Here is a 13,039-nt window from a genome sequence, read left to right on the forward strand (position 1 = left end):
CGGGTCTTCCTTCCATATCAATTTGTGTTGGCTTTTTCAACAAAAACAGCAAATATGTGAGTCCAGTTCTCATAGACAATCAAACATATATTTTTTTTATTTTATAACCTGAATAATGATAATAATAAGTAAAACAATAAATATATGAATATTAACAAAATAAAACAATAAACAAGTTAACACCCTATTGAAAAACGAATCAAATGAATGACTTTCTTCTGCTGAACATAAAAGAAGATTTTGTATTGAAGTTATATTTTTGCCCATACAATGAAAGTCAGGTTTTGTGTTCCTCAGAAGAATGAAATTCACGCAGGTTTAGAACGACAAATCTCTTACTTAAAAAAGCCAGTTCAAGTGCCTTCATTACAGTGGTGGAACAACGCAGTCCCGGTAAAGAACGACACATTGCGATGCATCGTCCACTAGCTAGTCTCAGCTTTGATCTGCAAGATTGTGTCGTAAAAATTACATTTACATTTTTTTCCTGCTGTGTTTGCACTGTCATTAGCACATAGCATTTTTAGTGAACTCCTCCTGAAGTTGTTTGAAATCTGTCTGGATCAATTGTTATGGCCTACAAAGATCACTGAGATCTTAAGGGAATATGTAACCAAATTACAACAACACTGGACTTTGGCAATGAAAGCCAAACCTTTTATTAAAGTTTGGCCAAACTGAAAAAAATGAGAAGTTTACCAAAGCCAGAAATGGATGTGGAAGGAAAGCTTTCAGGCACTTTCGGGTCACGTGAAGCTGTTTTAAGTCACTATTAATCTACAGAAATACACTTCTGTGTAGAAGGAAGATAAATTTGTTGCTAATAGTGGAAAGACATTTAGTCTGGAACGCAGAAGCTTCACCTGGCCCACAGTGCTGAGTAAAGGCTGCTTTGACTAGACGGAGCTCCTCTGCTACTCCTCTGTTGGACTCCAGTGCTAGTATCAGAACGCAGAGTATTCTATCTGAGACTGGGTCAAACACCTGGAAGCTACGCTCGGTACCTCACTATTGGTCTGAGTCAGCCATCAGGTGCTTCATCCACCTGCTCTTTTACACATCTGCTCTTATTTCTCCCTGAAAATTGTATGTGGCTGCGACTAAAGGGAGTTTTTTTATTACTGCTGTGCCATAACAACAACAAACAACAACAAAAGAATTTGAAAAGAAAACTTGATGACATTTCATAACTCTCATTTTCCTGTTTTGTCCTTGTCTCTGTCTCTGTCTGTCCCTGTCTGTCCTTCTGTCTGTCTGCTTCTGTGTCCTTTACATCCATCTCATTTCGTCATTCTTTGCCTTTAATTTTGTTTTTCTCCTTCTCTTTCTTTCCCCTGATTTTTGAACTTTAAAAAATAACAATTCTGTCATTCACCATGAATGAATCCAAATATTTTTTGCTTCCATAATAATTCCATTGATCCATCCTTCTCTGATGTATGTAATCTATTCATTAACCATCCATCCCTTCTGGATTTTCGGCTTTTGTAGCTGCTGGCTACGAGAAGTCCCGCAGCCTGAATAATATTTCGGGGATGACAGGGGCCCCCCTGCGCCTTACCCCCATCACCCCCATCAACAACCCACCCTACGAACCCTACGAGTCCCCTGGCCCTCTTCGGCGCTGCCGATCCCCCATACCCTCCATTCTGTAGCACATCTTAGGGAAAAGCAACTAAATAAACAGAATAAAAGACACTCACGCACCTCATAACGCAACAGTATTAATAATCGTGATAAGGATGCTAAGTACTCACACCTCCGCTCCTCCATTGACTGGACAGGGTGGGGGTACACGTCACTCTTTTTAATATGTCGTGCCTCAAAGGGAACGGGATACATTTATTTAGGGATTTAGAGCTTTAAGTACTAAAACGACTTCATCACATATACTTCAGGCAATATTTCAGACAGGCAACTAAAAACAATTATATGCTGTAACGTCAGCGGATTATGCCTTATTATCGAAGATATATATAAAAAAGAAGAAGCACTGAATATTATTAGGATAAAACTCCTCACTGGTCCATAGGCAGCGACGAGTACCCCCGTAGGAAATCTTTCCCTGTAGTTGAATGACAGTAGTTGGCTTACCCACACGTTCCTGCCTGATAGCTGGTTGTATAAAAAACGAGACTGTGATCCAGCAGGCTTATTCATTGAGTACTAGACGCTGAGATCAGCTTTGATACACCATTATAGGCCTTGAAAAATCCACTTCATATCAAAGCTTGGAATGAAAAAGGTCATAGGTCACAGACAACATGCAAGTAGTTCAAGTGCATGCAAGAAAAGATGTCCGTTAGGCAAGTAGAATATATCTAAACTCCCAATTCCCTTTAACTGCTATGAAGATTTGAACGCACTGTATGCTGGACTGATTTGAACTTACAAATAAGCCCTGCAGTCGAGAATGAATGGTTTGACTGTGATGAAGGAGTTTTTGGTGATTCAGGCCATAGAATATGATACGTATTATGATTATAATAACACAAGGACACATAGGCCTCAATTATTCATATACAGAGTATTTCCTGCAGCAACTTGTTGTCACTCAATATTTGAACATATAATTCACACCGTTGTTATTATTATTATGCTCTTTATTTAGGACAAAGAAAAATGCTTAAACCATTCTTGTGCAATATCAACTCTTATGATGACACAGAGGAGCTGAAGATGAACCCATCAAACTTTACTATGTGCAACTACTAACTTTAACAGAGAGACCGAGAACTGATAATTACAACGAAACAAAAAAATAGGCTATTTTTGTACTAAGCGTTTGGACATTGCGATTCGGATCGGGGTTTGGAGTTGCGTGGGCGGCTTTGAGTTGACATTTTGGGAGGACAGGATATCGTGCTGTTGCATGGAGATCTACAATTAATGTGTTGGTTTTTGTATTTTGACTCTACATATTCAACTCCAAGTACCACGGAACCAAAAGAGCAGTGGTCTGGACACATGGCAAAAAAAAATTATTATAATAATAAAAAAATATGAAGGAGCCATCCTATTAAGGGCCTATAACCTTCTGCACTTCTTCGGGACCCTTTCCAATTTGTATACTAGTGCATGAAGGAACTTCCTTTAAAATATATCCTTTCCTATGGTACTTCCTCATAAATATGAAGACATATCAAGCTGAACTGCACTCCTCACTGCATATTCGCATATCCCGGGGCTGGGCTGAGCCAGAGAGTGTCCTCAAAGTTTTCCTACTAAGGACAGAATTAGCTGGACATTTTCATCCTCATCATCGCCATCACTGGCATTACCCTCCCTCATTATAATCACTTTCTGATTACTGTTATTCCTATTATTTGAATGCAGTATTTGAATCAGTTCAGTTTGTTTTCTCTTTGGTCCCCTTCTTTTCTTTCTCTGTTTAAATATATTTTTTGCCTGCTCTGTCTCTTGGATGCTGACCTTCGTTCCAATATAAAGGAGGGAACATTGAATGGATGCTGGATTGACAGCGGTCAGTAAGAGAAGAAAAAGAAAAGATGACAAAATGAACTTTCTGTAATGCAGATATATGAGCCATATGTTTCACTGTGTGGGGCATTTGTGTCGATCTGCTGCATCTTTGAGTGCACAGATGCAAAACACACCTCTGGTGAAGATATCTCTGCAATGGCAGCTCACAAAGCTTCTTCTTGTCTTTCTCTCCATGTGAAACAACAGAAAACCTGGGGTATATACGTGACTCAGTTTTATCAGAAAGCAAAGTGGCATTATTTATTTCGATGATTCTGTTGTCTTGCAACATACCCATATCTAATTACTTGTTATTATTTTTACAGTTCATCTGTAATCCTTCTTTTGAATGAATCAATATTGTTTTCATGTGTTTTTGCCTGTTACACTCCTCTTTCCCTCCTCTCTTCTTTCTTGGTTAAAGACGTTCACTGCTAGAGTGAAGAAAGTCATGGAGGTTGTTGATTACATGGAGCATCTGCATGGCGACAAAAACAAATGTGTGGCACGGTGCTTTAACGAGTAAATCACCGATCATTATTCGTCTGCATGTGCGCTGCACTGCTTTATGTACATGCTTCATATACATCGAAGGTCTCAGGATAGCGAGCGAGGGCCATCTGCTGGATGTATGCGACACCATACGTGTGCTCTGTGAAGTGTTCAGTTAGACATTTAAGTGTAGACCTTGAGTCTTAAGTGTTTTTTCTATTATTATTATTATTACTATTATTATTGAACCAGCAGGTTATTCGGCCGTGCAAAGTCAAAACGCAGTAACTACACCACACAGCTTTTCATAGTTGAGCCAAACCCATCCATCACAAGATTATAACTCAATCTTGAAAATAACTGCGTTTTGTCTTTGCACAGCAGCATTGTTTAAGGCAAATGATCTAACATAGATTTTTTAAATTCTTTTAAAAGGTGTCTATTAAAAATGTATGTTACAAGGTGCCTTGTAAAACAAGCAACTGCAAGTGTGCATTATGTATTACCTTAAATTTAGACAAATGACCTGGTATATTTAGAAAGAGAGAAAGAAGGAGACTAAATCCCTGAATGATTCAGGTTCAGCCAAAACTCAGTTTTATTTCCCACCTTGTGTCTCTTCCATGTCCTTCTCCTTCTCTTCATCTCTCTTTTCTTTGCATTTGTGTTTTTAATGCTCGTTATGAGGTTGTACAGTTTAGGTTTTAATGAAATGTACAGTTTTGAAGGTTGACTTTGTAATTTCCACATGCATGGGTTTCTATTGCGAGCAATAAGGAAATTATAAGTCTATATATCTGTTTTTATAAAAAATGTATTTTAACAATGAGGTTTATGTATATGTTTGTGTGTACATATGGATGTGTATTTTCATATGCACATGCATATTAATGATTTGCATGAAACAAATGTACAATTTTTTTTCTTTCATTGCTGTTTTGTTACCAATCTGTCATTTTTGACTTGATTGCTATGGGTGGGGGGCGGGGCTTAGTTCTGCATGCTAAGATGCTATTGGGTGGCAGAGACCATTACAACTGTTGTATTGAATATGGGGTTTTGAATGTGCTTTAACTCTGTACATGTTTGATTTTATTTTATTTTCTCTGTTAGACATCAAAAGCATTGCAAATGGTCATTTTATGATTTATTCTTTTTCATCTTTTCACAGAGAACTATTCTGAAAGCCCAGTGCTTATCAGATATATGCAAAAAGAAGCAGTAACTGTGAACTAAGACTAGAACAGAAAATCCACTTCTTCCTTCACAAAAAACATTCCCATACGAACACCTGAGCCCCTGAACCAGTATCAGCTCCAGTGTAACTCCATTTTAGTTTTGTATTCTCATCTCATGATATCATCAATCTTCTTTAATCATCTGAGCATTATTAATGAGGAGATTAGTTGTCCTGTTTCCCCTTGCTGTTGTGTTTACCTCAGCTCTAGCCCCCTCTGCTGGTTTTACGAGGGATGAACTGACGGACGTAGCATTCGGTGTCGTAGATCATTAAGCACTCTTTGGTCACTTTAGAGGCTAAAATACTGATTTAGCCCTTAATGTTTACCTGTTATATATAAGTTTAACGAAAAGATACGTTAGGCATTTTTTAACATGCTCGGACCTGAAGGATTTTCTGTTCTCTCTTGTGTGATGAGTTAAAAGACAACAAAAACACTGATCAGAGCAGACAGAAAGATGCTAATGCTAACAAGTCTGCTCACTACAGCAATGCATGTTTCCACACATACACGATAGCTAGCACTTAGCATCCTAGTGCATTTTGTGGTTTTGTTGTGTGTAATCTATCAGTAAATGCATAGTCAGGGTGGACAGAGTGGATGGAACAGTTATATCCCTTTATCTCAATCCTGAAATTATGACGTGGAAGAGAGAGGCCTGCCACTAGTTAGCTTAGTTTATCAAATGCCTCTGGTAAGCAGAGGCTGCATGCGATCACGGAGGACAGTGTAAATAATTCTCTTGTACACAGACTGCATGTGGAGTTAACAGCACCGAAACTATTGTTTGATTCAAATGTGGCATTTGAAACCAGGAGAGCAGGTCGAGTTCAAATGATTTAGCAACATTACCCTGTATCCTCTCTGCCCCTGTCAGACTTATGCTCCCCTGTCACTACTCAGGTAAATCTCTTTTTGTTCGTCTATACCAGTGCTTCCAAAATGATGTCATTCGAAACAAAGAGAGAGAGACGGATGAGTTACACACACCACTTGTACACATGCATCTGTGTAAATATGAAATAATTTTTGATCCCAACACTCATTACAAGTCTTCCTTTCCCACAGTGTCCTTCTCTTCCTTTATTTTTTTCATTTCATTTTTCACTTTCATTTATTCCCAACTACAAACTCTTACTGCTTCCAATTAACAACCAAAAAAAGCCCGGATGACATTATGAGAATCCGAGGAAAAATAATCAGTGATCTGTAAAAAAAAAAAAAAAAAAAAAAAAAAGAACTTTTCAAACAAGGTCTGCCATAAGTGGATTACAAAAAAACTGTATGTGGAATCAGGACGCAACCAAAATCAGGACAAGAAAGCATGAGGGTCAGATGGACAGATTGTGTGTTTGGGGAACAGAGTATTGGGAGGATTGTCAACAAATGAAGAAAGGCATCGTGAAATGGAGGACAGTTTGAGGAAGAAAGAACAAAAAGCAAAGAGAGGAGGAAGGGAGCTGAACGCTTCTCAGTGTAAGAATGTGCATATGGTGTTCTGTGTCTCACACTGTGTTCTCATGTGATGTGCCTGACTGTGTGCTTAGTGTTTTTTATTTATTTATTGTGTGACACTTTGTTTTCCCGCTCTAATGTTTGGCGCTGTGTTCAAATGGTGCATTCGCTCTCTATTCCCTATGCCAGCTTTACTCTTTGGTAATATCAAAATAAAGGGCACTTCATGGGGAATAGGGAGTCGTTTTGGGACGCACCCTTTGTGTGAAGGAGTTCACTGATGTACAATGAGCTTTTTTGAAAATTTGCTTTGTTCTGGTCCATCCTAGAGGGCTGACAAAATCGATGATTGTTAATTGATTCTGTTGATTTGATTCACCTAGATTAAAAACACGCTTTTGTGGCCCTCAACGACTGGAACATTTATTCAGCTTTCTGTGTCTTTGTTTTTTGTGAGTGTGATTCCAAGAGTCTTGCGTTTGTGTGTTTTGTTTTTGAGCGCATGTTACATGGGCTTTGCTATGAGTACACTTGGGTTTTTTGTTTGTTTCAATTTTTGTACATTGATATTTAGGAGACTATGAAAATAATGTTCTATGGACATCACTCCAAAACAAAGAAAAAGAAAAAATGTGTGTTTGGCTTCTTTAGCTTTGGCTCTCGCAGTTGCGCAGTCTGAACCGACCGTCATCTGCGATAGCCTCTAGCGGTGTGTAGCTTTTAATGTGTTTGTATTGAGCCGATGCAATGTGTGATGCGATACTGATTTTCCTGTCCTCCGTTTTCCTATTCCCCTCTCTTTCTGTCTTTCTTCCCTACAGTGCTGAGCTTCTGAACTGCCCCTTTTTTCGAGCTCCCCAACTGCAAAACCTGTCCAGGGGCAACCCCCAGGGTCACTGCAGAAAATAGAGACGGCGAAAGAGAGAAAACGAGAGATGAAAGGAGTGCTGCGCTAAACTGACTTGAAGAAAACATTGTAACGCTCATCTCTCCATTACTAATTTTAACCCCCAACGTAGGTGCAATAAGCATAAGATATCCTGGGAGGATACGGAACACATTTTCTTCCTACAAGGATTGCCAGCCTTGGGATTCAGCATACAAACTGTAGTATGTCCTGGCAAGACCCTTCCTGGTGGAAATGGATGCAAATTTGAAGTGATGAGAACAATTTTTGTGGGGCTTTCCACCAACCAAGATAAATGCACCTGAAAGTGGACAACAAAACCCTCAATCCAGTCTCAAATACAAATAATGTGTGGAAAAACACCCATCATGCCCTTCAACGCTATGCAATTCAACCACACATTCACAAGCAAGTTCATCAAGCACTTCGATTGAACAGTTTATTAGCCAAACTTTTTCCACTCCTTTACCTTTTGGAGATCTTGCACGTGCTTTAAATAAAAATAGACAGCGGCGTCATCAGCCTGCCATTCTCCTATATCGTACGAACAGTTTCCCCATTCATCTAATTGGAAATCTTGTTTAGTGTCCTTCTCAGGGCCCATGGAAAGGTGACTTTGTCCCCCTATGAAGAAAAGAGCGTCAGCCTCTCTCTTTTCTCTCTCTCTTAGTTCAGCTCTCTGCATCTCAGCATTTCTGTTCCACTGTAGATGAACTGCATGGCATGAATGAGAAAAAAAAACACAAAAAACAAAACAGAGAGAAAGATGGTAGAGATCATGCTGAGAGGAACAAGAGGAAACTGCAGACTTGACCGCTCTGTTTGCACAGTACAGTATGGGTGACTCTGGAGCAGTGGATGGGGTCACGGATGACCTTTAAATGGGGAACACAAAATACAACATAAGTGCATGACACCTGATGAAGGACAGAGGGGTTTTAAGTGGACTGGTTGAACTATGAACAAAAGCTGAAAAAAAGAGAAAACTAAAAATGCATTTTTCTCACTTTGTTTACCAGCATGACTAAACTGCATGACTTCTGCAAGCCCTGAACCCCAAATTAGAGGGCTTGGAATCACTAAACACCGAAATCAAATGGAAACGATAAAAGTTTATGCTAAATGCAACAAAATTTAGGGGAAAAAAAGAATATATTTAAAAAAAAGAGAGGCTCTATATTTTGTTTTTGAATAAAAAAAAGAATAATGTAAAAATATATAAGATTTTGTTGTATAAAAGAGAAACAAACCCCACTGAGTCTAGCTGAATGATGAGACAAACTCCTTCAACTACTACTGCTCCCCTCATGGCTTCAAGTGACATTTCTTTCCTTCTCTTTCTCCGCCGTTTCACCTTTTACTTGAACTCTCCTGGCTCTCTGCTCTGCCCTGCCCTTCACAATCTCCCTCAGTCATGGCAGCCTCCAGCAGTGGCATGACAGCTCCTCTGGAGACCTCTGACACCTACAGGGCTCTTTTCATTTGACGGTTATGGGTCTAAAGAGCAAGGTGAAAGGGGATTTTAAGGCTGTGGGTGAAGTTTTCTTTTCAAGTTGAGTCCTGATGGAAAGTTTTGGGTTCTGCAATGTTTGTTATTTTTATTTCATCCACATGCTGTGGGTAAATCAAAGCTTTATTCATCAAAAGTGAGCCTGAGTCCACTTAATATCACTCTAGTGAATATTAGCATTGTGTGGATTGCTTTCTTGAGACCCAAGCACTTACATTGCAAAGCACTATTGTCCAATCAGGAAGCCATAATGTGAGAGTAGCGCCATCTTCTGAGCTCAACTGTGCTCAGGAGAACATGCTGAACATGGTTTTGTAGTTTTTAAGTCGTCTCGGCTTTGAGATGTATCCACCCCCCCCCCCCCCCCCCCACACACACACACACACACTCTCTCTTTAATATTTTTTTTCTGGATTACTACATTTTATTACACAAGTTTAAAAAAAAAAGTTGCATATTGCTGAGCACTCACTAAAACCAGCCATGCCACACCAAAATGGACTTCCTTATTAACTTGGCAGCAGGTTTCTGATATTAGCATTAGTATTAGCATTATCCTGTTTGAGAGGAGGACATGATTCCACCAATATCTCTTTTTAAATCATAGATTAGACACGTGATCAAGTCTTTGGCAGTTTGTTCAGAACTTTTCTTGTCTTTTTTGTTTCACCAACAGCATATGTTGTAAGTTGATGTTCTTGTTTAAAGAGTCTGGCTAGGTGTTAGAGTATGTTTACATTGTTTTATGTCACTTAAAGTGTCATTTGTTGTCTTTAAACCCCATGAATGTGTTCTGTCACCATTCATCGTTCAGAATATGATGTAAGCTTAGTTTAGTAACTACCTATGCAACACCTAAGCAAGACCTTAGCAGCTCACGCACACACACACACACACACACACACACACACACACACAAAACATGCCATGCGCTCAGGCCAGCTGGCTGGTGTCTGTTTACCGGTGCTGTGTGTCCAGGGAGGGAAAGCGACACAGATGCAGCTCCATCACCACAAGAGCCAGCGTTATCTGCTGACCATGTAGTGTTACTTCAAACGTTAGCAGCTGGTCCAAGTAGCTTGAAGGTGCGGCAGACGCGTGCAGCTGTAGTAGCCATGTCGCTTTCTTTAGTGGTGCACTGAATTCCCTTTCCTTCTCGGTTAATATGTCAGGCCTGTTTTGCGTCTTCTACAATGTCTTTCCCGTGTGCTCCTGGGTGCAGGAAGACACTCATGCACTTTTCGATTTAGCATATACATTTATATGTAAGCATATACTCATCTCAGAGGGTATATAGGATATATATGTTACCAGAACTTATCTGTTCTAAATAGCATCTCACAAGCATTTGCTTAGTGGTTAAGATAACGTGTACCTCTCTGGTCGTTCATAAAGTCAAATCGGATGGTGTTTTGGAGCAATAATGATGGATGGCCACCTTTTACTCATTGTCCGCATCAGAAATCGGGGGGACATGTTCATTTCATCCCTAATAGGAATCCCAGTGTGCCTGAAACTGTTCCCTGAATGTGTATGTAAACAGCCACATCAATTGAAGATGCTCTCTCTGCAAAAGCTTCCCATGAGGGTTTGTCTTAGCGTGAATGAGATCACAACCCCTCCAGATGGCTGACAGCTCACATACCTTTACTTGAAACCCAAATACAAAACATATCAGAGAGGAGCAGAACAAAGCCAGAATCAGTCTCCACGCTTTCTCAACTTCCTGTTTGCATTCCCTTCCTCTCTCTCATCTGTTTCCTCTCCTTCTCAATTTTTGAGGAAGAAGCTTTTTTGCATCCCTTGTTCTTGTGTTTTTCTATCATATTGTTTGAAGTTGAATTATAATGCATGCATGGAGTACAATGAGGACATAAATTGTGAATAATTTGTGAATGGCCAGAATGAGGTAACCATCTCTTTCACCTGGGCTCTCTACTCTGCGACTGCTCTCTCAGAGACACTTAGAGAGGAAGAAAGAACATATCGTTTCTAGTTTTCCTTGCCCTTCAGTTTTTCTTCAAAATGTAGCCGCACCAAATACAAGTTATGGCTGTATGCTAGCCATTTCGAAAGACTCTATTAACATGTTTATATATTGTTTTCGAGATTATATTTTTAAATGCGATGTCAGTGTACTTGTAGTAAATATTTATCAGAGCTTCCACAGACTCAGAGCGGAACAGATGCAGCAGTTGTGAGGGCAGATGTCAACAAAACACCCTGCAGGAACTCAGTTTTCACTGCGTGTGTCTGTACATTTGCTATAGTATAGTTTGGCCCAATATGCACTACCTGTTTTTGTATATTGTCCTTTTATACTTTACTTTATGTAGCTTGTTTAAAGGGGGGAAATTCATTGCACTATCACAGCTAATGGAGCTGCTGTGTCTACTGCTGAGCGCAACCCCAACCCTAACCATACCCCCTTCCCTCCAACTCCCATGGTTAAGAAACGGGGAGTGTGAGAGAGAGAGAGAGAGAGAGAGAGAGAGAGAGAGAGAGAGAGAGAGAGAGAGAGAGAGAGAGAGAGAGAGAGAGAGAGAGAGAGAGACCAGTGAGAAAGAGAAGGTCCTTCAAAGAAATGGATGAGTTCTATGCTATTAAGATTGATGCTGGATACAATTTTATTGTCATACAAAAAGGGAAAAAAATATCAAGAACTGTATAAAATATATTTCAATGGAATGTTTATTATTTACCTTTTATATTTTTGAAATGTATAAAGAAAAAAATTAATAAACTGTAATAATTTAACAGAGTTTGTGAAAAATGAGACTTAAAAATCGTTATATTACTAAAAGTATGAAAGTTTGAACGTGAATGCTAACCTACCTGATCAAATCTTCTCCATTAGATAGGGAAAAAAACAATTAGAAAAATGAAATCCAATTTAAAAAGAAAAAGTTATCAAAAAGTCAATAAAAATGTTAAAAGCTCATGCCAAAATTTTCAACATGTGTCCTGTGTGATTCTTCGAATGTTGTGATTTCTTCATGTTACTCTGGGATCCAATACATATGTACGTAATAATTAGTACCTATTTTTATTTCAGATTTTTTTTTCCATTTCAGAATAAATAGCCTAATTTCTTTTGCATGCTTCTTAAGCAAATGTCCAAATGATTTAATAATACATTTTAAATTTAATAATCATTTTTCTACATGTAGCATTGGGCTTTCTTAAAGCTACACTGTGTGATATTTTCCCCCATCTAGCAGTGTAAAGGTATATGAACATCCAGTGAATAATAGTTTCTGTTCCTCTCAATTTTGATTTCGTTTTAACACCTACGGTGGCCGATTTAGTCCAAGATTAACATGGCAATCCCCCTCTTCACATTCAACACGGTGCCATTGAGTGTTAAAACGCAAAAGGTGAAGTTTTAATTTATGGGTATGTCCCTCTTTGGCTAATGTATTTTTAAGATGGAGGGGCAACATGGCGACCAGCATTCAATGCTGGTTTGAACCCCCCCCCCCCTCCCCCCCCCCCCCCCCCCCTCCGGAGGCAGTTATCATCACGATGATTTCATTTCAAGTGTTTGTTTTTAAAATAAGTTTAGTTTGAGTTAGTCATTTGATGCAATAAAAACGGGGGGTGTGACCTCATGATTGACAGCTGAGATTGATGTCTTCTCTGAGTGAAGTTGTCACTGAGGCACTAACAGACTTTTTTCGGGATTTTTGGGAGCAGATTGGAGCTTTAGCTTTAATTTCTACATTTCCATAACTGTTTATTTCACACCAACACAATTAATTGTTCTGCATCTGCGAGAGTGTGGGCGGGCTTTTGATATCGCGACTGTACTTCCTGCGCTCTACTGCGCAACTCCGGTCCCGAAATCGCTACTGCGCAGACTCGATCCCAAGATGTCAGCGCCGTGCAGGCCGCCTTAAAGCTTCAACTCTGGCAAGTGGAAACGGATGATGTCGAGTCGTCCATATTTTT

The 13,039-nt window shown here is 39.4% G+C and overlaps 1 protein-coding gene across 12 annotated transcripts in view; it reads left to right on the plus strand.

Annotated features, from left to right (window-relative positions):
• Positions 1–12,044, plus strand: part of kcnc3a (potassium voltage-gated channel, Shaw-related subfamily, member 3a) — a 75,417-nt gene extending 63,373 nt beyond the window's left edge. For 6 of the 12 annotated variants that reach the window (XM_067416049.1, XM_067416075.1, XM_067416092.1 and 3 more), the window contains 3 exons: positions 1,492–3,484; positions 5,147–6,692; positions 7,493–12,044. In XM_067416049.1, coding sequence (XP_067272150.1) covers positions 1,492–1,655 — 164 coding nt within the window. In that variant the 3' untranslated portion in view covers positions 1,656–3,484; positions 5,147–6,692; positions 7,493–12,044. The remainder of the gene's footprint in view (positions 1–1,491; positions 3,485–5,146; positions 6,693–7,492) is intronic. The other 6 variants (XM_067416128.1, XM_067416122.1, XM_067416116.1 and 3 more) reach the window with 5 other exon arrangements.
• Positions 12,045–13,039: the final 995 nt, after the last annotated feature.

The sequence above is a fragment of the Pseudorasbora parva genome, chromosome 2, assembly GCF_024679245.1.
Source record: "Pseudorasbora parva isolate DD20220531a chromosome 2, ASM2467924v1, whole genome shotgun sequence".
NCBI classification, from domain to species: Eukaryota; Metazoa; Chordata; class Actinopteri; order Cypriniformes; family Gobionidae; genus Pseudorasbora; species Pseudorasbora parva.